This window comes from Macaca fascicularis, chromosome 2, assembly GCF_037993035.2.
Source record: "Macaca fascicularis isolate 582-1 chromosome 2, T2T-MFA8v1.1".
NCBI classification, from domain to species: domain Eukaryota; kingdom Metazoa; phylum Chordata; class Mammalia; order Primates; family Cercopithecidae; genus Macaca; species Macaca fascicularis.
The window spans coordinates 159,453,339-159,478,551 of NC_088376.1; the positions used below are offsets into that span (position 1 = coordinate 159,453,339).

General features: G+C 42.7%; 1 protein-coding gene across 7 annotated transcripts in view; it reads left to right on the forward strand.

The window, feature by feature from the left end:
• Nucleotides 1-25,213, forward strand: part of MYLK (myosin light chain kinase) — a 274,054-nt gene that overhangs the window by 91,451 nt on the left and 157,390 nt on the right. For 6 of the 7 annotated variants that reach the window (XM_015446344.3, XM_065539127.1, XM_065539126.1 and 3 more), the window contains one exon: nucleotides 2,351-2,518. The exons of the other annotated variant lie outside the window; for it this stretch is intronic. In XM_015446344.3, the coding sequence (XP_015301830.2) occupies nucleotides 2,354-2,518 (165 nt within the window). In that variant the 5' untranslated portion in view covers nucleotides 2,351-2,353. The remainder of the gene's footprint in view (nucleotides 1-2,350; nucleotides 2,519-25,213) is intronic. 7 annotated transcript variants of the gene reach the window in all.

Genomic DNA, 25,213 nt, shown 5'->3' on the forward strand with positions numbered 1-25,213 from the left:
GTACCCCACATCTAGTAAGCGCTACACTAGTGTTTGCTTTTATTGTCACCTACTGCAGGGAACCTGTGAGTCTTATGATTTGGAAAGGAATTTTGTTTGCAAAGCTAATATCTTATCAGTGAAAGAGAAAGCTGGGTTTATCAAGCATGGGATGTGCCCTATTACAAACGAGCCTAGTCCCTTTGCTACTTTCACTTGAACTTCACAAGAGATATCCCCATTTTATTTTTGTTAGAGATTATTAAGTTTAAACAAACTAATTACATGACCCAGAAAGCGTTGTTCATTTGTGTCAGCTTACCTGACTCACAGCATAGGACTTAAGTGTGTGACCAGACAGCCAAAGAAAATGAACAGAAAAGCAAATCTAGGAATATGGCTTCTCTTCAGTTCAGCAGATGTGTGTCCCACATCTGGGCCAGTCACCAGGGATTTTGTGGTAAGAAATGATGGTCAGCCTGGAGTTGTCCCCACCTGCACTTGGAACCTGGGACAGGGACACTTAGGGTGTATTCCAGGTGGTGGCAATGATTTTCCAATGGCCTTGGCTGGAGTCCGACCACCTAGCTGCTCTCAACTGCAATGTTTTCCCGGCCTGGTTCTTCAGATTTTTTTATGGATTTTGGAAATTCCCCCTGAAACTCCACCATCTTTCCAACAAATCTCTTCTCTGTTTATAAGAGCCAGAGTTAGCTTCTGTTGCTTGCAATCAAGGACTCAGATATGAATTTATAATAATTCCACTTTAGGAATTATTCCTAAGGAAATCTGTAGGAACTCAGGCATAGATTTCAGCACACATAGGCTCATCACCAGGCATCATAAAATATTTAGAAACTATCCAAATGGCCAGCAGTAGGGAGATAGTTATGTAAGTCATACATCAATATGATGCATATTTGAAAATCGAATGTCTTAAAAGCAACTTTTCCACCTTATTTTAAGAAAAGTTGTAGGGAAAAAAATAGAAAACATCTATGTACATGGTATGCTTTCAACGATGTAAGATATGTGTTTTTCTATATTGATAAAAACAAAATTGGAGGGAAATGCACCACCATTCTATATAATAGAATTATGGATCTTTTCACTTAAAAAAACTTTTATTTTAGTTTCACATTTTCACATTTTAAAAGAACTCTGGAGCCTGATAAATCTGGGTTTAACTTCCACTTCTGCCACTGAATAACTGTGTAATGGGCAAGTTATTCCACCTGTCTGAGCTCAGCTTCTTTATTTGCAAAATGATGACTATACATACTTCCTGGGGTTGTTCTGAGGATTAAAACAAATGAGATAATGTATCAAATGCTTGATATGGTGCCTGGAACAGAATGTATTCTCAATAAATGATAACTTATTATTTTTACATATTGATAATTTTCAAGTTTTATGATAAAATGTATTTAAAATTGAGAATAGAAATGTATTTAAAATTGAGAATAATTAAATATCACAAAAGAGTTGACCATCGCTCTAATGGGTAGTCATCTGTTACTTCTCACGTCAACCCCTTATTCTGCTACCCTTGCCAGCCCCAGTCGCATCTTATCTAGTCCCCAGTAGGCCCTGGACCAGGAGTCAGGGCTTAAGGTATTCTTGCCAGTGATGCCATCGTTTTGCTCCGTCTCCTGGGGCAAGCGACTTACCCTCTCTGGGCTTCAGTTATAAACAGAGGCATTAGCCTGGATAATCTGAAAACACCCCGCTTCTCTGATGACCTGTGATCTCAGAACCTTGTTCACAATCTGCTCCTCAGAGGTGGGATGTCCCCCCTTGCCTGCCTCCTTCCCTTCATTCAGCCAAGACTCTCCCCTTACCTCACCCAAGGTTCTTGCCGTATTAACCCAAAACTGCCTTCCTCTCTTGGAGTATGGATCCCATTTTTCTATAACCTGCAAGCTCTTGCAGTTCAGGCTAAAGCAGTTTCTACTTTCTACCAGAAGTGCTTAATGTAGATGTTGGTCCTGAAGAGTTAGTGACTATTAAATACAGATTATCGATACCTATTAAAAGAACTGTTTCTCCATTCTTGTCCTCAGCTTCCCCTTTCCTAGAAGAAAGGGACAGTGAAAAGATGGGAAGTTCCCCACAGGGTTTTGAGGAGGCAGGGCATTGCCCTGGGAACCGGAGCATTTGTCTGGGATGGGCTGTGCCTTGTCCTAGCACTTTGTGTATAAAAGACAGAGCCTCTCATCTTCAGAGAGGAACTGTGGGTGGACACTGACCTAACTGGGGATCTGCTCCACGTAAAAGCCACACCTCCAGGCTGGACACACCTGATGCCTGAAGGGAAGACAGGGCTATGCTTTGTCTGATCTGACCTGGTCCTCTTCCTTCCTTTTTGCAGACCATGGGGGATGTGAAGCTGGTTGCCTCGTCACACATTTCCAAAACCTCCCTCAGCGTGGATCCCTCAAGAGTTGGCTCCATGCCCCTGACAGAGGCCCCTGCTTTCATTTTGCCCCCTCGGAACCTCTGCATCAAAGAAGGAGCCACCGCCAAGTTCGAAGGGCGGGTAAGAAGTGTGGCTGGATGGGGAGACTGTGGGGAAGGCTGGGCAGGGGCCACTGCTCCTTGTCAAGCCTTCTCCTGGGCCAGCTGGATCTAATAGAAGGCTCAATTTTCATTTGGACCTTCATGTAAAATGAACCTGTGCCACTTTTCTCTCTTTCTTTTGTTTGTGGTGGGTTTTGGTCTGTGCTGGAGAACTTGGGGGTGGGGAGGACGCTGCAAGTTGACCATCCTGTGATGTTTTGCTGTTAATGTAGGTTGTGTTCTGGGTACATGCTATGTAATTACAGGAAAAGAAGACATGGTCCAGTGGCAGGAAGAATACAGCTTGGGTTTATATATGTCCTCAAAACTGGACAATTGAGAATTGACTATAATTTTTCTCTTACTTTATCCCTGGAAGGAGTGTTTAGTTAGCTGACCTTCTTGTAGATCTACTTGGTATACGCAGAGCAGTGATAGGACCTCTCATTTCACTTCTGTCACCTGTCGTAAATGAATACTGGTCACTTGCCCTTACTGGGACTCCACTTCTTCTTCTGCAAATAAGCATGATCATTCCTTGTCTACCTTGTACTCAGAGGAGGAGAGAACACTGAAGAATTGCTGTGCTATGGCTCAGCAGTCTAAGAGGGAGCTCCTGAAAGCTTGTAGAAGGAGGGGGTCAGGCTGATGATTCTTTCTGAATGATGCCAGACCATACCTTTGTTGTAAGTGGTGGGTCTGGCTACGTGGTTGTCTGAAGAGTTTACAGGAGTTGCTGCCTTGAAAATGGCCTGCGGCTGTACTGAATTGCATGCTGTGCACGGACCTGTGTAATCAAGACTGTTTGCTAATGATTCTGACCTACTAGTCCTTTCATATCTTTTACCAGAAGAAGATTGTTGGGGATGTTAGTGACGTTCCTGGGGAGTCTGTTTCTCTCTGGGCACTACCAGGATGAGGGCTGTCTTCTGTTGCCCTGACTGTGGTCCCCTCTGTCCTCTTATCCTCAAAGCTAACAGGAAAGAAGCAACAGGAAGAATCTCTGGGGGCTCATAAATGGTTTAGATGACCATAAAAAGGAATGAAGTACTGACTCATGCTATAACATGGATGAATCTTGACACATTGTGCTAAGTGAAAGAAGCCAGACACAGAAAGCCACTGATTGATTATAGGATTCCATTTATATGAAATGTCCAGAATAGGAGTATCTATAGAGACGGAAAGTAGAAAGGTGGTCACCAGGGGCTGGGGGGAAGAGGGATGGGGAGTGACTGCTGATAGGTACAGGATTTATTTGGGGCTGATGAAAATGTTCTGAAGTTAGTAGTGGTGGTTACAACTTTTGAATGTGCAGTACTTACAAAATACTGAATTATATACTTAGAAAATTAAAAAGTAAAAAACATTTGAGAAATGGCTCAGACAGCAAGATGGATCTTAACTGCACGCCCACCCTTCTGCCATACTGCTTGTGAGACATAAACTCCTTCCTCAATTCAAACAAATGTGGAGAGGAAGAGACGGCAGCAACCATCTCATGTGATGATGCCTTTGCTTCCTTTGCTGACTGTGGCGTCAATGAAAGAACCATGCCTTGAGTGACTTGATTTGGAACTTCCATTGCCTGAGCATCGGCCAGGAGCCAACACACTGGAGTTCTTGGTTGCTCAGTGTCCTCTGGTTGGCAAGTCATACATACCTTCTGTGTGGCTAAGGTTTTCTTCTCTGAGAAAAGACAACTGGCTGTTTCCGCCCACAGGGGTGGAAGAAGAAAAGTTGATAGATAGTAAAAGTACTTCATAAAGTTAGAAACTGTACTTTGGTAAGACAGTATTTTTCTTAAGGAGTTAAAATTTACATAACATACATTTAACCATTTTAACGTGAACAATTTAGAGTCATTTAATTCAGTGTTGACTGCAGTATTCTTAAAATGTAGCTTTCTCTATGTGAAAATTTTATTTTTCTTATATGGATGAAATAGTTGACTTTGTATGTTACATGTGGACTCTATGTCAAAATGCCTGTGTTCCTCATGAGTCAGACTGCAGTGCTACTTGACCACTTGCCACCTGACTTGAATTAACCCAGAACAATGCCTTGGCAGCACACTGGTGTATACAGAAGAAAGACTACTCCAGAGAGACATCGAAAGCATCTGGCTGTCTTGCAGAGACAAACGCAGAGGGAGAGACTGTAGAAGAAAATGCCCTGGAAGCTAGCATGCTGCACGTGTGTGGTGTTAGTGCAGGAAAGAACACAAAGAGACTTTTGCATCAGGGAAGGGCCGCACATCACATGATCCCAGAAGAAGACAGCTGGTTGTTTTGATACAAAGATGAAGTTAAACAGGGGGTGTTTCTGACCTGGTGACCTCAGAGAAGTGAAGAGTTAGGTGGTGTTAGCCTGACGTGGCAGGGGTTTTGAGCAGGAGTTGCTGGTTATAATAAGCTCCAAACGCTCAAAACTCACAGTTCCCTATTGGGCATAGTCAGTGGTGATCTGCCTTCAATGCGTGTCAGCCTTCACTGTTGGGGTCACTTGACCTTGCCTGAAGCCGACCCCTCCCTCCAGGTCCTGGGACACACCCCTCCCTCCAGGTCCTGTTCTAGGTGCTCAGTCGTCACAGAACCAGTCCTGGTATCACTCTCAGGATGGCCTCAGGACCACATTTCTCTGGTAACTGAGCTCTTGCAGGACCTCTTATGAGTGACTAACGTAAAAAGTATGCCTTCAAGCAACTTCTGGGGCCCAGGCTGGTCCCCGTCACAGCTGACAGGAATCTTCCTCCTGGCCTGTGTTCACAGCACCTCTGCGTGCTTTCCTCCGTGAACTTGCCCCCACAGTGGAGGCAGTGGAGGGTCCTAGGACTTCCCAGCTTCTTCTGAAAGAGGTTCAGGGACCCCCCCATCACTGGGAAACACAGTGGAGACCACAGATGTGACAAAGTTCTAAAGATTTGTTTCCTACTGCCTTCGGAGCTGCCAATCAGATGTTCTTCAAATGGGTGCCTTTGGTTTTTATTCTCGTAAGACGTTAAAAACTATTGCCTAATCTGCCCCATTTCCTTTTTATGCCTACTTTTAGACAAAGGACTTAATGAACCACTACCTTCAATAAAGCTCCTCTTTCTATCTAGAGACTTGGGTGACATTAAGATGGGACAATAGGCACCCCCTGGTGGTTCAAGCCTCTTTCCAAGGAGCTCCGAACTATGAGATGCTCATCTCTGTGGGCTCAGTCTCTCAAAGCCTTTAGGGCTTTTCCACCTTGTGGGAGATACATTGGGTAGCCAACACATAACCCATGACCAGGCCCTTTTGCCTTTGCCCTGTTCCATGATGGGGTCCACTGTAGAGGCTTCCTTTGCAGCTAAAGGTAGCCCAGTGACACATTTGGGCTGAAGTCAGGGAGCTTCTGGGAAAGCCCCAGACTTCTGATTAAAGGAAGATAAAAAGATATCACTGGTGCTCTCATATTCCACCCTTCCCTTGCTTCCTGCCTTGAATACAGGTGTAATACCTGGTGCTTGGGCAGCCAGATTAAAACCATGAGGCAACAAGCCTGCACACTAAGGATTGGTTGGTGGCAGGGGGACAGCAGTGGAGGGAGTGAAAAGAACCAGCAGCTAAGAGACACAAATCCTAAAGCTCAAAGGCTGTCCCAGATACGATCTTTGCAGTGATTCACACAGGAAATGTTACAGAAAGTATTCCTAACTGATAAATAGCTCATGAGATGCTTGTGGAGATAGTGTCTCCTTAAATGAAGGGAATGAATAGGAGGAAGACATTGCACAGGGATAGGGGTTCCTTATTCTGAGTTGATTGTGGCCCTGCAGTGAAATCATTCTAGAAGAATTTATTCACTCCCTGGCTGTGGCCATCAGACTTTAACCAACAGGGCCTAGGATTTATAAGAGGAAGTCAACAACTACTATTTGATTAGTGTCTACCGATTTGACCTAAGTCCCTTCCCTCCTCTCCTCTCTCCTCCCCTCCCCTTCCCATCCCTTCCCTTCCGTTCCTTCTTCTTCTTCTTCTTTTTTTTTTTTTTTTTTTTTTTTTTTTTTTTTTTTTTAGCTTTGCCAGCCCAAAGCTTGAGGAGACTGTATTTTCAGGAATTCATGAAACTTTATCTCATTTCCACCTTTAGACCCAGACAACCAGATCCCCCTTCCCATGCCCACAACCTAGAAGCCCCTGTTCCTTTATCCAGCTGTTCTCTCTCCACAGAGCAGTGGAGCAGGCGACCTGTTTGCCCAAGGGATATGCCCACTGGAGCCAAACTGTCCCCATGTGCTGGGTACCCAGGACCCAGGAATTTTTTTACCAAATGGCCCTGAGCACACTTCTTACAGCTGTGTAGACCTCCTCCCATGAGAAGATGTTGCTAGGCCTGGGGGGTGGGGTCAAAGGGCAGCTGTTTGCTTGGGAGGACAGTAAGGTAGGCGAACATTCAGATGTGGGCCCTGTGTTCTGCTCACGTGCCTAGTAGAACAGGATGTAAGGGTGGAAGGAGAAGTGCACAGGACTGCGCCACTGTCTGTTCATTGCTGGGCCTCAGGAGTGGCTGGGGGCTTCCATGTACAGACAGCCAGGGCTCCGCAAATGCCAGGGGCTGGTAGAAACACCCCTAGCTGCTCTGTTGCCCATGCTGGCAGCTGAAGTGTTGATGGGCTGCTTTCCCCACCACAGAGTCAAGTATGAAAAGAGAGCAATGGTGGGAAAAATCATGAAACTACTGGAGATTTCTTCCCTTCTACCCTGGAATTTATTCTTATCAGAAAAAAAGCAAACATGGTGACAAGCCCTGGCTGTGCTGTGACTCGGATGAGCTGATACTTTAGTGTCTCTTGAGAAGTACAGCCCAAATGAGGTTTCAGCTCACACTCCTGGCCTTAGCGTTCGCTGAAGTGGGCTTTGTGATAAAAAGCGAGCCCTGGCCCTGTCAAGGCGTGTTTCTGTCTAAACTGTGGAGGGTGGAGGAAGGGAACATGAGAATACTGAACCATGGAAGCATGAATAATTAAATTCCTCAGTTTACACTTTAAACAGTGGTAGTATCCGTCTCCCAATAACTTTCAACTCAGTTCACTTCCAACTCAGAAGCAGTTAGCCACCATGTTCAGCACTTTGAGAAATTTGAAAGAAATGTCTGGTTTGCTTTCTGCCCTCAGTAGTCTTAATGATGTGGTTCTGGAGAAGAATACGCATACAGAACAGCAAGATATGACAGTGTATAATTAGGTGCTTGAATTTCTTCAAGAAATAGTTTGTACTGTAGGAATTGGGAGATTAAGATGAGGCTGGGAGTGACTTGAAGACTGGTTTCCTGCTCTGATTTCTGCCCTTCCAGTTCGTCCTTCCTTCTGCTACTTAAGTGATCTTCCTGACACGTAGATCTGATGGTGCCACCTCCTGCTTTATACACTGGAACCTTGGATGGCTCCCCTTGCATGAAATTCTGCAGCACTGCTTAAAAGGCCTTCGAGGACCAGCTCCTCACTCTCCAGCCTTGTCTCCTTTCCCTCCCTTCTTCCATCTGATGTATTTTGGTGATGGTCCTGCTCCCCTGGCCCACACAGGCACAGTACAAATCCTTTTCTTTGGCACCACCTTTGTGGAGAAAGGGTAAACAAGAAGCACATTTTATCTTCCTATTGGTTTGGGGTTAGGAACGGGGCAGATATGATAGAAAGGGGACTAACATATTTGTTAATGGCTTATTGGTACCAGGCTTACTATCCTAATCATTTTATCCTCCTGGCAAGGTAGCTTTTATCCTGATTTTTTATAGGATAAGAACCTGGGGGATCCAAGGGATTATAACATTTACACCAGTAAGTGATGGAGCCAGTTTTAATGGACCTAAGTCTCATGTTCCTCCTGCCCATGACACTGCCCCTTCACATGTCTCATCTGGTTCCTTGAACGCAATGACCATTTCTTATCCATCTTTGAATAAGATGAATGCCTGCCATATGATGAATGCTCAAGCAGTGTTTGGTGTCCCTGAGGAGAACCATGGCGGTGAAGTGTCTAAGACTCCTGGTGTCTTGCCAGTCAAGCCCATAAGGATTTGGTCCCTCACTTCTTCTAGAGTCCTATGTCTCTGTTACCTCTGTTACCAAGCACTCCCTGCTTGGCTTCAGAGCCCTCACTCTGTACCAGCCACATCTCTATGCACCTGCTCCCTGCTCCTCTACAGGCTGTGTCTATATCAAGAATGCCCTTCCTTCTCCTTTCCATCCTACCCAGCCTCAGGATCTGATTTAAATTCTACCTCCTTCAGGCTACTTTCATTATGCTTCCTTTCAAAGCATTTCATTAGAGTACAGAAGAGCCATGGTTATAGGATGTGGACAATTCACAATAATCATATAAGATCATTCTTGACCAATAGCCACAGGAAAGAGTTGACTACTTTGGCCTTTTAAAAAGGTATTATTCACTAATACTCTCTGTGCCTATAACTTTGTTACAAAGAAAAACATTATTTAAATGCTAAACTATTTTTAAAACAAAACTTCAGACAAAGTTTAGTTATTTGCCTTAGCCCTTATTTCTACTCTCCGTAGGTAGCCACCATTAATCATGTTGAGTATCCTTTCAGAAATGATCTATACAGATATGAGCATATATCTGAATAGCCTTGTATATACACAAGTGGGCCATGTATGCATAAAAACCTGTAATTTGCTCCTTTTATTTTTTTGTGAGTTCATTGTAGGAAACATTTGTGGGGTACATGAGATATTTTGATACAGGCATGCAATGTGAAATAAACACGTTGTGGAGAATGGGGTATCCATCCCCTCAAGCATTTAGCCTTTGAGTTACAAACAATTCAATTACACTCTTTATTTTAAAAAATACAATTATTATTGACTATAGCACTCTGTTGTGCTATCAAATAGTAGGTCTTATTCTTTCTATATTTTTTGTACCCATTAGCCATCTCCACCTCCTCCCCCACCCTCACCGTCCCACTACCCTTCCCAGCCTCTGGTAACCATCTGCAACTTGCTCTTTTTACTGAATGTCTTTCGATGTTTTTGTTTTCACACTAGCACACAGATCCACCTCACAGCTCTAATCCTGAACTTTCTAACCCTCAATTGTTCCCTTCTCTGAATTCCTATAATACCATACATATATATGACTCATTTTTACTCTTTATCAATTTTTGTTTTTGAGACAGAGTCTCACTCTGTTACCCCAAGCTGGAGTGCAATGACACAATCTCAGTTTACTGCAACCTCCGCCTCCTGAGTTGGAGGTTCAAGCAATTCTCCTGCCTCAGCCTCCCGAGGAGCTGGGACTACAGGCGTGTGCACACCTGGCTAATTTTTGTATTTTTAGTAGAGACAGGGTTTTACCATGTTGGCCAGGCTAGTCTCGAACTCCTGACCTCAGGTGATCCGCCCACCTTAGCCTCCCAAAGTGCTGGGATTACAGGCGTGAGCCACCATGCCCAGCCTACTCTATCAATTTTTTAATCAATTTATAATTTGATCCATTATTGTTTATCTTTTGCTCCTTCAATGAGAGTGAGCTGTTCAAGGTATAGGATTGCATTGTCCAATAGGATACCTACTCACTAGTCACATGTGGCTTCTTAAATTTAAATTAAGATTAATTTAAATTAAATTAAATTGAAAATTCAGTTCCTCAGCCACATCGGCCATATTTTAAGTGCTCAATAGTCACATGGGGCTAATGGCTACCATGTTGGACAGCACAGATTCTTGAACATTTCCATAATCATAGAATGTCCTTTCGGACAGGGCTGATCGAGAGCGTATGTTCATACATAATTCCACTTCCCATACTGTATATCACCAACCCACAGCTGGAAGATATACTGAAAATAGTTGTTCCATTCATAATAAAATGAAGACATTACATTCTTGAGAATGAAGTGAATTCTCAAGATTCATTTAAAGAAAAATATGATCTGTGATGAGAGAATCTTTGTCCTTCATCTTCATTGTAGAATGCTAACCTTGATATCCCAGCAAGCTTGAATGTGTTCCTAAATTTTCCACAGTTGTCTATTCCATGTGGCTGGTAGTCCAGATGTCACAGAGTTCCCAAAGTACTCAAAGGGAAAGCAGAAGAATGAGAAGTGGCAGGGCAAGTATTACTGAAAGGTTACCATAGTCAACAGCTGGTGGTCACTTCGGGTTCAAAATGGTGGACTGAACAGACGTATCAACTTCCTTTCCTGACAAATATGACATTGAAATAAACATGAAGAGGTCCAAAGAGAATGCATTCATAGCTGCGCTAAAAACACGAGAGGGACGTTAGTGGATGAGAGATTTTCTTGGGATTGCATTGAAGGACGTATCAGCTCTGCCTGCAGAACAATTAAGGGTGAGGCTTCAGCCATATATTTGAGATTAAAGGATTTGGAGATTAGGAGTGGATGTAGGGCAGAAGTCGGGGTGATTAAAGGAAAGCCTATTTACTAAACATGTATATGGAGAGAAGTGAAGCTCCTGCTGTAGATGTTAGTTTTTAAGAAACAGGATGGAAGTGTGTTGAATGTGCCATCATCCGTCCACTTGCTCCATGACAAGCCTGTGACCATGACCAAGTCCTCTCTGTGAAGCCTTCTAATAGACATTCCCCATGTGGGGCTTGCAGTCCGCCCCCTCATTCGGGGAGACGGGTCTACTTCCAAGAGGTAGAAAACCCACAGAAGCCACCTATATTTGGAAACTAGTTCTTCGGTCACTGATGGTGAACAGTTACTTCATGGACACCAGATATCTGAAAACAACATTTATACAATATAATATTGCTATCAAGAAAATTGTTGTTTTTAAAAAATCAATCCATAGACAAAACCCAAAAGTGTTCATTATAGTTACAGAACAGAAAGTGAATCCTGTAAGTTTTGGCAAGCCAAAAGTAGTGGGATGGTGAATGGTAAGGTAGAGACAGAAAAACAGAGGAAGAGAAAAATATAGTGACACTAATGTCCCCATCTTACACAGTGGGAAGTAAAGAGATTCCATCTAAAATGGATGGGTCAAATAACAGGTTTAAGTATGTGACTTAAAACCATAATGACAGAGGTAAAAAAAAAAAAAAAAAAGTCAGCTCATGGGCCATATTTGGCACACAGGTCTTTTGTGTGTTCTCAAAAAGTTTGAGCAAAGATTTGCACATGGAAAATGTACACACATGATTTGTGTATAAGTGGCTTTTCTTTACAAATGAGACCTGGCAAGGTTTCCACATGGCCACACTGGCCCAGAGGGTGCCATCACTGTGTCTAGACATTTTGTTTCCAGGTCATCATAGTCCCCACCATTCCAAGGCATCTCCCAACACTAAGGACCAGTGCCTATTGCCAGTGAGGACTTAGCTTTTCTCCTAGCCAAGTCTATATTCATAATGGGAAAGCAGGAAATGGACAGGAAGGGCCTCATGACATTTCTTGTCCCAGCCCACATTCCCTACATGTGTTTCCTGTCCAGCCTCTGTAGGCATTGGAGTTAGTGATTATGCTATAAATGTCCAGCAAAAGATCTAAAAACCAAGTCAAGGCCAGTAAGAGGGAGGCACCGTAAGCCAGAGAAATTTCTCATCACTCCTGTGGGACTCCACTAAGTGCTGTCTAAATTCTTAAGAAATAGACACAGAGCAAAATAAAAATAATTAAAAGAAAAATAGATTATTTCAAGGGTTATAGCTGAGAAGTAATACTACTGCAGGGAGGGGAAAGAGTAAAAAGGAAAGAAACCTTTAGCCATTTTATACCCTCAACTTTCACCTTTTACTTTATACACATTCTTATTGCTTGAATTTTTTGTAAACAGTAGACAGGAATTACTTCTGTATATATTTTAAAAGCTCAATAAAAATGCCTGCAAGAAGACTCAGTACAGCTATCTGAGTTCAATGTCCAGATTCTATTTGACAATTTGTCAAAGATGAATACACAGTTTACAGTGAAAGAAGTGTAGACAAAGTCCGGGCATGGAAAATATATAACACTGCATTAAAAAAATTACACAACTCTGCTGGCATTTAAACAAATGGAAATCAAAATACCTTAAAAGTATTTATGCACCTAAAAAACTAGCAAAATAAGGTACCAAGAGCCCACTGCTGGGGCTGTGAGGAAACAGGTGAGGTTTTCCTTTGTTGGAAGTACTGATTATTGGTTCATCCTCCTTGGGGCTTAGATTGGCAGAATGTTACAAGGGCAATAAAACTGTTGATGTGCCTTGCCAAGAATTCTGCTTTTGACACTATAACTTAACTCTTAAAGGAGAAGAAAAAATGTAGTTGCTACAAAGATGTCCAAAGCACTGTTTTTAATAACAAAAAAGGAACTAGTTTTTACTCAAAAGGGGATAGATTATTATACAAACACATCAATATGGCAGATATTACATAATCACCTATTTGTCCTTGTGGTAGCTATATCCATACATGAAAATGCGTGTGAATAACAAAAGTAGGAAGAAAAGTAGAACAAACGCTGGGCACACTCTGATCACAACCATAGAAAATCCACCAATGTGTTCACTACCTAAAATTAGAAGAGGATTTGGAACTGTATGAATAGAATTATTTTTTGTTAAAGTTCTTTAAGTGTCTGTGTTTTTAAAATTTCTCAGTGACAGTTTACTTATTAGGGAAGAGATGGCTGGCGCTATCTAGATATGTCTGTCTCGCTACTAATAAGGCCTTTAGGCTCCTATTGTTTTAACATGTTTCCAATTATCTTGACTGTCTGCCTTGAAATGGAAACAAAGCTGAGTGGCAAAATGACCAATGAGAGATAAAGAGACCAGATTGGGGTTTTCTTCCTCTTAACTGTATACTCAAAGTGGCCTAGGGGATCTACACAGGCATGAGCGATAGCACTGAGGTCTGGTTCATTTGTTCACATAGATACAATTTCTGCAGAGCTCAGGATGTTCAGATTCCTTCTAATATTTATATTCCTTCCAACTCTAAGTAAAGTTACTAAGTAAGACACTACTTTCATAAATAATGACCAGTGTGAGTTGAGCGTCCTCTGTGCTCCAGACTCTGGAGATACAAAGAAAAATAAAACATGATTACTGTCTTCAGTGATCTTGCAACTAATGAATTCTCAATATCAAAACAGAAAATTAAACCTTCCTTCCTCAATGAAGCCTTTTCTAGCTCTTCTACCTCATTGCATTTCTTTCCATTTCCATATTCCTAGAGGGTTATATTCTGCACTCTACAATTTAGATTTTAATTAGATAACTAACATAGTGTGTTGTGGAAAGAGCCCTGGACTGGAGTTCTAGTTCTCACGTAGTTGCCTTAAAACTTTCTACAAACCACTAAACCTCCCTGCATCTCACATTCCTTCTTATAAAGTCACGATTCAGATGATCCCTAAGACCCTTCAAGATCTGAAATTCTATGATTTGTCTGTTGTTGTGTGTGTTCTGTGTTTTACATGCCTAGTTTTTACAAAACACACCTCGGTGCCAGCTCCTGGTAGACGCCCAGTGAAAAGAGATTATTTATTCAGTCTGTAGGTTTTCTAAACATTAATCTCTTGTCTCATTAACATTCTGTTTTTATTTAAGATAGATTTTGAGTGTTTGGATTTGATTCATTCAAGTAATGTTTATCAAGCACTTTACCGTGAGCTGTCTACTGTGTTGGCCGTTTGTGGTTTGAGGAGGTGCTTGTGGAGGGCTGGCCATCATTTGTGAGGACTGTGGTGTTGAGATCTACACATCAGGCTGAGAGTTGGACCAAATCATCTTGACCGTTGCTCCCATCTTCAACATTTTATTATTTTATTCAGTGCCTATTTGTATTGAAGTTGGTGTTGGAGTTTTCTTTGTGGTTTGTTCTGATCACTTCTGATTTTTAATAATATGTCATACATTTGTGTAGCATTTTACAGAACCCCTTCTAGTTTTGTTAGAGGGTAGAGAGTGCTAATTACCCCCTCTCCCATTTCTCAGCACTTCGGGGAAGATACACAGAACGAAATGAGGTGAAGTGTGTGCATGGAGGGCCAGTGCCTCTAAGAGCACAGCACCCTCCCTCCAGGAGAGCTCGACTGAAGGATGAGGCCAGGGCTCTCGTGACCCCCTTAGGAGTCCATCTGTTCAGCCACTGGAGGGCAGAGTTACTGGAGACTTGCTGGCCCAGTGCTCCCAGAGCTCCTCCCTCAGCCCCTTCTAGGCTTCATCTACTGTGAGGGTCTTCCTTGCAATTAGCTTGGAGCACTTCATCTCTGGCCGGAAGCCTCCAGTGGTTCTGAGTGCAGACTCCTGGCCTGGCATTTGCCATTCTCCACGATGTGGTGCTAGTTGCCCATACCAGCACTCTTCCCAGCTGCCAGGCCCCACGATCCCTGAGCAGGTCCCAGGCTTTCCCTCTTGGACTTCTGTCATCCTTTCTAACTAGAGCCCGGACCCCTAATCTATCATAGTGCTACCCCACTTCTTCCAAATGTCACCTCTTCCAGGGAGCCCATCCTGCTTCTCCTTGCCAGTTGTGGTCTCTTTCCTGCTGAATCACCCTGGGGCTTTCCTGTACTGTGTATCTTTGGCTTTATGTTCTGGTTATTTAAGTACTCGTCTCTAGAACGTGAGCCTCTAGACAATCTCTTATTCATCTTTGTGTTCTCTATAGCACCTAGGACAGTGCCCGGCCCGTGGTGTATATTCAGTCAGACCTGGTTAGGTTATGGCTGAGCAGGGATGGATTTAAACACACCGGGGCACGGCAATCAGCCCTGTGATGCCAAAGTGCTGTCATCTGCAAATGTGTTTACTGGGAAGCTTGTCGGCCATCAGAAGGAGCTGCCTCTCTTAAGACCAACAGTGTGATCTGGAAGGAGATCTGTTCTGGTGTCATGTGCTTGGGTCTTTGTCTCTAATTCACTCTGTCCTCTGGGCTGTAGTTTCCTCATCCTATAAAAATGAGAGAGTCGAACCAGATGACTGTGATGCCCCTTCCTGTTCCAACATAACATGATTTCATAAAAATACATTTATTTGTATTTTATTTTATTTTTTGAGATAGTCTCACTCTGTCGCACAGGCTGGAGTACAGTGGCGTGATCTCGGCTCACTGCAACCTCTGCCTCCCGGGTTCAAGCCATTCTCCTGTCTCAGCCTCCCAAGTAGCTGGGACTACAGGCACGTGTAACCACACCTGGCTAATTTTTGTATTTTTAGTAGGGATGGAGTTTCACCATGTTGGTCAGGCTGATCTCAAACTCCTGACCTCAGGTGATTCACCTGCCTAGGCCGCCTAAAGTGCTGGGATTACAGGCATGAGCCACCGCGCCCAACCATAAAAATAAACTTTTAAGAAGATTTTGGAGTAGGGACCTGGTGGTTTTATGAGCATGCTTACCAGTTGACCCCAGTGCTACGTGACAGGCTGACTTAAGTGACTAGTTTGCAGGTTCGTTCAGTAAATGCTCATGGTATGCAGGATGTTTGTACTCCTGCAATAAACAGATGACAGAGGAAACCAAGACACTGTCCCTGCATTCAAAGGTTTGACATCCTCAACTTGCTGAGGCTCTAAATCTGCACTTCGCACACCCATTACATGCACACCAACCTTGAGTGCTGGCACGTTGTGTGGGAATGAGGAAGTGTGTTCTGATGCCACACATGGGACCTGACGTCCTCTTCAAATTAATCCCTGTCCCCTGCCTCTGCTAAAGAACTCTGAAATAAAAGTGGGTGGGAGATGGTGATGGTGAAAAGAGACTTGTGTCCTGTAGTGATGGTGAGGATGAGCAATAGACTCGCCTGTTTTTCTGTCATGCGGTGGCACACTGAGTCCCCGAGCAACTCCTCTAAGAGATGCAGGTCCCTCTCAGCCACTCAGAAAACTCCAGCAGGGATTAGAGCAGGATGAGGTGGGGGCAGGCAGGGCCTGTTGAGAGCTGAAGTTTAGATGGTGAGCACAGAGTCCCAAGCCTGGGAGGGAGGTTGTCTGTGGAGTGTGAAGAACTTGGCTCAACCCGGCCACCAAATGCTGGAAAGCCTGACAGGGGAGTGAAAAATGAGCCTGGAAGAGTTGGAGCCAGGAAGGCAAGGAAAATCAAATCAAATCTGGATCCTGATTTAAAAGGCATTAGGCCGAGGGGAGCCAGGCACCTGAACATACTTTCCACAGCCTGTCATGCTAGGCCTGCCTCATCCGTGCGCAGCGAGGGGATGTCAGGCCCAGGGAACTGGTTCCCAGGCCACTATCCCCCAGTCAGTCCGCTCAGGCACAGGCACGACCCCATCAAATGCCATACTCTGTTGGGCTGGAGGCCGGGAGAGCTGCTGTGGCTCAGTCCGGAAAGGAGTGAGGAGACACTGTTTCTGGAGCAGTCTGGTACCAGTCAGTCCTCCACATGCATAGTGAACACTGGTATGGAATTAATGAATTACCTGAGATAAAGCTCTTTTGTCATAAAGTCAAGTTATCCCCAAGCCCACCTCCCACTCTTCATTTTTAGCAGCCAGGACATAGCCTTTTGGGGTCTGAAGTGAAATTCTGGACCCTCAGTGCTGGAATCACTCGTGGAGGCACTTTATAGAGAGTGATTTCTCAAGGTGGGATCCGGCAGAAACCACTGGGTGCCTGCAGAGTCCCACCCAGACCCACTGAGGTGAGACCAAGGAATCTGCACTTGAGCACACTGTCCCTAAACAGGTTCTTCTATAAGCCACTCAAGGGACAGCCGTTAGTCTCCAGAGACGGAAGCAAAGGTCACACCTGCAGGTTTCAGCTGCCCCTGGGGGAGCACGTGGGAAGTGGCTGGGCAGTGGAGGAAGGGGTGACTGGGCTTCTGCGTCTTGCCTGATTTTACTTCTGAGGGTGGCGGGTCTGACAATCACAGGCCCTGGGAAGGGGCTCTCTGTTGATAGGCTGCTTGAGCATATTGCTGACTTATAGATTGGTGATTTATTTTATTTTATTTATTTTATTTTGTTTTATTTGAGACGGAGTCTCACTCTGTCGCCCAGGCTGGAGTGCAGTGGCACAATCTTGGCTCACTGCAAGCTCTGCCTCCCGGGTTCACGCCATTCTCCTGCCTCAGCCTCCTGAGTAGCTGGGACTACAGGCGCCCACCACCACGCCCAGCTAATTTTTTTTCTATTTTGTTTAGTAGAGACGGGAATTGGTAATTCTTATTATCACCATTATCTCCCCCATTATCACCCTCCCGAGGAATCCCCTAGTGAAAATTTAATACGACAGTTATACTTTATACTGTATATGTGTACTGTAGTATATCTGTGGGTATACATAAAAAGAGTAAGACTTTTTGCCCCTTACTCCCGAGAACAAATTGTCCGCCCCTCCCCCCACCTTAGGGATGATATTACCCCCTTGAGAATGCATCATATAGATTAAATTTTATAATGCTTATAATCTTCTGGAGTAGAGGTGTGGAGTCAGAATAGAGAAGGAAAAATATGGGTAAGAAATAATAAACCTGGGTAAGAATAGCATACAGAAATAAGCACTGTACAGTCTTGTATTATAGTTGTTAGAGATGGGCTGCAAATGTGACTATTTGTTAGCTTTCTGGAAATCATTTTGTCTTTAAAAAATAAGCCCATTTGCTCAGGACATGCATCAAAGGCCTAACTAGTGGGAACTCTAGAGATTATGCGTGGGTATATACACACGTGCCTGTGCATAAACAAGGGAAGCTGTCTGGATGCTAAAGGTGGTAGGGGATGCTTTTTGGGCAGAAGACTGGAGACCCCTGGCTCTGTCATTGTTCTATCTCCCCTCCTACCCTGAACTCAGATCACCACTATCGTCTGCTCCACACCCTCAGCCCTGTTCCCAAGCTGGCTCAGGCCCCTTCTCGCTGCTCTTCGCCTCATCTGACTTGTGGCCCTCGGGTCTCTGTTCTATACTTGGTCATGCTCCCTGAACCTCTCCAAAGTTTCAGTGGGGAAGAGAGGGTGAGGGCAAGACTCGAGCTGTGGCAGAGTATGGGTAAATACCTCAGGGAGGACCAGTTCACCTCGACCTCTTCTTCAGGGAGCAGTGGCCAGCCCGTGCTTATAAACATGTGCTTGCCAGAGTGCAAATGATCAAGAAACGTCAGGGCAGGAAATCAAGAAGCTTTGTGTCATGGGGCAATGGAAAGAATAGAAGCACAGATTTTGTAGCCAGGATATCTGAGTTTGAATTTCTTCTGCTTACATTCTCTAGGCTCCATAGCTGAGATGGGAATAGTAATTCCTACTTCCCAGCATCGTTGGAGGGTTGATGCAATGGCAGATGTGCACCAGCACATAGCAGTTGCCTAATAAAATGGTGGGCATCGTAGTACTATAGTAATACAATCAGGATCGCTGATCTGTCCACAGCACCGCTCTAAATGGCTTACTTTGAGAATGCTTTAAAGTAAAAATGCAATATTCTACTTAAGAAAGCAGATAAGCAAAGGTAGAAAGAAGGCTAAAATTACCTATGGTTCCGCTTTGCTCTCAGTCTGTATTATTGTTTTGTTTAATTGTTCTGTCCTATAGTTCTTTTCTAAGCTGGGGGTTTATTTTGTTTTCAACATAGGAATAACTACAGGATTTATAGGGGCAGAGTGGCTTGTGGAACCATCACAGGCCATGGGTCGGACTTGATTTTTAATTCAATCCCATCCTTTACCAGCTGTGATCATGAGTAATTTGCCAACTCTCCAAGTCATGTTGCTATCTATAAAATGGGGATAATGCTACCTATAATATGGCATTACTTAAGTGAAATATCTTTGCTGCATATGTAATAGAAGTGCTTAGTAACTTTTAGTCATAACTAAAATTATTCATACTGTTTTGTATCCTGCTTTTTTCAGCCAACATAGCATTTTTCAAATCACCCCGTCACCATAATTTTAATGGTGAATATTCCACTAAATTTGATATGCTACCATTTACTGAATCATTCCTCTGTTGGCAGTTATCTTGATGGTTTCTAATATTTCCTTTTATAAATTAAATTTGCATCAACATCTTTACACATGAAGTTTTTAATTCCATATTTAATATTATTTCCTTGGGATTGATTAGTCAGCAGAAGAGAGGTGAATGGGAGAAGGATTCGGGCATCTGTAAGCACAAGTACTTTCCAAGAGGCTAGTCTTCTTCAGCTTGCACTGTTATCAGTAAGGGAGAAGACACAGCACCAGTTTTCATGGCCCACCTGCTCCCGGATCTATGAGATTCAAACTCGCCTTGTCAATTTGGAGCACCTCTGTCCACCAGCTTCTTCCTGCCCCAGCTCATAGCTTGGTTCTCTCCGAACCAAGAATCCTTCACTAGACCTCAGTCTGCATCTGCCCTGCAGCTTGGCCTCTTGTCCTGATGCCACACGGGGACCAGCAGGGCCTGCAGGTACCAAGCGGTCAGGAGGGTGGGAGGCAGGAAGCCAGAGAGTCTAGTGAGAGCTGAAACCCGTAATGGCCTCTGCTGGGGTGGCAGAGGGAGCGAGAACAGCAAGCAGACTCAGGGGCCAGGCCTCTTCATCCTAGTCCTCAGAAAGATCAAGACAGCCCAGGGCTCAGGAGACCTTAGTGCCTACCATGATGCCTGACACACAGTAGGTGATTAAGAAGTGAAAACCAAAGGCTGGACAGTGGGAGAGCTGTGAGTGCAAGGAGAACCATCTTCTTCCCAGAGGTTTACTGACCTTGACTGATTGATAGAGGACCTCATAATTTCAAGCTGAGAGACTCTTCCAGCCACACTGGGTCAAATGTTGAACTACTTGGTACTTGTCATTCCTCTTTTTCTCTTTTCTTCTCTACACATCATGATCCTGGCCCACATAGTGATTAATTTTAATCATTCCATTGAAATCATATTCTTATTCAGAGTATATTTGTCAATTTGTCTTCACTGAGCCCCATACTAGGAGCCTTTGGTTGGATACTGTCTCCCCTGATAGAGAGTGAGCATCCTAAGGCAGGTGCCACGTCCATTGTACTGACTCTAAAGTAGGTGCACAACGAACACAGAGCTGGGTTCTAAGAGGCATGAAATGCTAAGACTCAGTTCTTGCTCATTAATGCCGCCTGACTGAAGTACTAAAATGTATGTGCATGCACACACTTTCCTGAACTTATATTTGTTTCATAAGATCTGCCAGTGCTGACAGCCAGGTGAGGTACCCCATGCCTATAATCCCAGTACTTTGGGAGGTTGTTTGGGGAGGATTGCTTGAAGCCAGGAGTTCGAGACTACCAGCCAGGGCAGCAAAGCAAGACCCAGTCTCTACAAAAAATAGAAATAAAAAAAATTAGCTGGGCATAGTGGTATGCAACTGTCGTCCCAGCTACTGAGAGGCTAAGGTGGGAGGATCACTTGAGCCCAGGAGTTCAAGGCTTCAGTGAGCTATGATTGCACTCCAACCTGGGTAACAAAGCGAAACCCCATCTCTAAAATTAAAAAAAAAAATTACCTTGTTGAATCTGTCTTTTCCATCTCCGCTATTAGAGTAGGCGCTCCTTGTAGGAGGAGACTAGATCCTTAACCTTCTTTACATCCCCAGTGTCTAGCACAGTAGCAGTGAAGGGTGCTCAATGAGCCTTTATCCTGTGCATAAACAAACACTAGTAATGAACAAGACCCTATGCCCTATGGTCAGTATATTAATACAATAAAATGTGCAACAAAAAATATAGGAAAGAAGCATGCAGAAGACCTCATGAAGAAGGCCAGTTTTATTCTAGGCCTTTCTAGGGTCAGTAATTTATTCAGTTACAAAATAAGGGTGTGGTTTAACAGTGCTCTCGAAGAATACTCCTGCGGGGACACTGGTGAAATATCTTGTCAAAAGACTAGGAAGCCTTGGCGTAACTTTTTGATACTTGGAACTTTCTTGCCCATGATTCTATTTGACTCCCCTGAAAAGTAGTGAGCTATGGAGGAACAAGCCTGAATGTGGGGACCTTGTGTAAATTACTTACCTTCTTTGAGATTTTTTTTCTTACCTATAAAATTAGTATGGTAACACTGACCTTACAGAGGTATTGGGAGGATTAACTCAAATGACGTACATAATGTAGCCTGTACTTCCCGAGAACGAACATCCAACCCCCTCCATGCTTGTACAGCAGGGGGAGGAGTAATTGCCTCTGGAGGCCTGTGATGCAGTCTCCACTGACCCTGCAAAAGTGCTGTAACCTCTCCCTGACCTGCTTGTAGGTTGCTCAGGAGGGGAGCTGAGAAGTGACAGGAAAAAGGTTTTGTATGCAGTTTATGAGTTAAGAGAATATTACTTAATTGTGGGTTTGATGGAAAACATTATGTGAGGTTGGTTCAGATCTTTCCAGAGGTCTGCCAGCAACCTCAGAAGTGGAGCCTTATTGAAAACAGCTGGGGAGAGGGTTGGCGCCCAGCCTCTCCTTGCTTTTCCATGCCCCAGAGCTGTCTCACTCAGTGGACTGAGCTCAGCCCCAGGACCCTGCCAAAGGCTCTGGCAGCCTCAGCTGGGGACAGGCAGTGGTTCTGCCCAGCTTGGGGCTCCATCTCAAAGATCGAAACCAGTTAAGCTAGGAATTTGCCAGGCCACCAGTCAGTATTTCTTCCAGGTTTTGAAATTAGCCGCTGACTTGAGTTCTTGCAGGATGAGTTAACCAGTGCAACGTTTTCATGGCAGGGGTGTGGGCTGCCTACTGGATGTGTGATGGATGGGCTGTGTTGTCCTTTGAAGTCCTCCCAGCTGTCCTGCTGGGCACCAGCTAGAGAATGAGGATACTGTTCAAAGCACAGCCCTCCTATATGTCCATTTGGAAGCCTCACCCTCCTTTGCTGCAGAGGCTTTTCTATCGGAAGGCTGCTAGCTTTGCTATAGTTGAAGCCCATTTGGTTTTATCCCAACTACTCACCAACCATGTCGATTTCAGCTGACTTTTCTTAAAGACAAATATGGCATGCCACTCCCTTATTCTTTCACTTCGAAGGGACATTTAGTCACTGCCAGTCTCTCATTTTATTTACTTTCTAAAAATGTGCTCCTAGTAAATTTGCATAATTTGAATTTCAGTAAAATTTTAAAACTTTTTTTTTATTGTTCATGAAAGTAAAATGTGTTCCATACTTTAAAAGATTTGAAATACAGACAGTGTAGAAAACAATCCCGCCATCCAGTGATGACAGCTATTTACACATTGGTAGATTTCCTTTGTATTTTTTTTCTATTGTAACAAGGAAAAAGTATATCGTTATTAAAAGTTACGTTATGGATATTAAGTAACTGGTTTTATTTGCTGCCTTTTTAGTTAGTACTTCTTTTTTTTTTTTTTTGAGACAGAGTCTCGCTCTGTTGCCCAGGCTGGAGTGCAGTGGCGCGCTCTTGGTTACTGCAAGCTCCACCTCCCAGGTTCACACCATTCTCCTGCCTCAGTCTCCTGAGTAGCTGGGACTACAGGCGCCCGCCACAATACCTGGCTAATTTTTTTTTTTGGATTTTTAGTAGAGACAGCGTTTCACCATGTTAGCCAGGATGGTCTTGATCTCCTGACTTCGTGATCCGCCTACCTCGGCCTCCCGAAGTGCTGGGATTACAGGCGTGAGCCACCACGCCCAGCCCCTTTTTAGTTAATGCTTTCTCATGTTCTTTAAAATTCTTCAAGATAAATCTTAATAGTTATATAGTATTTTGGTCTTACAATTATTTCAAATAGACTATGTTTTTGATACTTTGATTTCTAATATTTAATCGTTTAAATAAATTAAACTTATATCCATCTTCATGGACATCTTTGCTAATTCCTAAGAGATATTAGAAATAGAAGTATTGAATCTTTTTAAGTCTTTGGATAGCTATTTCCAAATTGTTAAAAATAGCCTTATAAGGTCAACATTACTATGCTAATTTTATAGGTAAGAAAAATGAAGTTTAAATTATTACCCTCCCTTCAGCAATGTGTAAGAATGTAATTTTCTCACACTCATAAGCACTAGTTATCCCTTTACCTATGAACACATTTTTAAATGAAAAATATCACATTTTATTTTATATTTGCTTGATTAATTTTAAATTAAACATTTTTATATGTTTGGCTACTACTTCAGAAACTTCTTGTTCCTGTCCTTTACTTTTTTCCTTCTGTGTTCTTTTTATTTAGTCATGTAAACTTTTTATATCTTAAAAATGTTCACCTTTTTTACATATATATTTGAAATATTTTTAATGTGTTTACCTTTTAATTGTTATCCTAAGTTTACTTTTGTACAGAAATTTTAAATTTTAATGGTCACATGTCTTTATGCTTTCCACTATTAGTGTCATGCCTGGAATCTCTAAGATTATGTCCACATTTCTTCTAGCTTTTTTTACTTTTAACATTTTAATCAAAATGGATGTTTCTGTGTATAATGTGAGGAAGAAATCTTCAATAGGATTTTTTTTCAAGTTATCCATACTTACTGAATAATCTATTCTTTTCCCATTAGTTTGAGATCAGCTTTACTGTGTACTGAAGTCTTATGTATAGAGTTTGTTTTAGGATTTTTCTGGACTATTTCATTAGTCAATATGTGAACCAAAATGGTTTTAATAATTGTAGCTTTTTAACATTCCGTATCTAATCATATAATCCTACTGGTTACTTTTAATACAAGAACAAAGTATTTCTCTTTATATATCGAAGACTTCTCACATGTTGTTTAGAAAGTTTTGAAACTTTAATTATATAGGATCTTCATGTTTCTTAAGTTTTTTCCTGGGTGAAGTGTGTATGCATACCTTTCCTAATGGTAATAGCTACTAGATATGAAAACAGTTTTAACTTTTGAGTAGTTTATAACTGGCTAAAGCCAATATCAGAGGTATAGATGGTTTCCACCTTATGATAGTTCAGCTTATACATTGTCAACTTTATGCAAAAATGATACACATTCATTAGAAGCTGTACTTCAAGTACCCCCACAACCATTGTTTTTCACTTTCAGTGCTCAATACATTACATGAGATATTCAATGTTGTGTTATATAATAGGCCTTGTGTTAGATGATTTTGCCCAACTGTAAGCTAATGTAAGTATTCTGAGCATGTTTAAGGGAGGCTAGGCTAAGCTATGATGTTTGATGAGTCACTATATTTAATGCATTTTCAACTTAGAAAATGTTCTACTTAGGATGAGCTTATTGGGATGTAGGCCATCATAAATTAAGGAGCATCTGTATATGCATAGCCTTTAATGCTTTTATCATTGAACAAAAGTTACTAAAAATTAGTAAGCCAATCATTCAACTCACAAAATCAAAGGCTAGAACAAGCCAAAGGAAAGCAGAAGCAAAACATTTATATAAAAGGAGAAATGAGTGTATTACAAAGAGAAAAACAATATTTAGGAGTCAACTTAAGGACTGGTCTTAGAAATAGGAAATAGGCCAACCCTACTAGGCCATTCAAAGAAAAACAGAAAATACACCTAACATTTGGAAACGGGACTCTAACCACTGATCTGTAGTTAATAAAAATGAGATTTTCAGGGTAAACTCTGATTTGAAGATATTGAAAGAAGTAGATGCTTTTCTAAGAAAATTAATTTAAAAAGAAGTTGAAAACCTGAAAAGTTCAGTGGAAAAAACTGGAACAGTTGAAGAAATACATCCTGAGAAAGTTCTGGATCCACATAGTTTTATAGATGAGTTCATTAAAACCTTCAAGGAGTAGATCATTCCAAGCTCTGTATTTGTAGCACA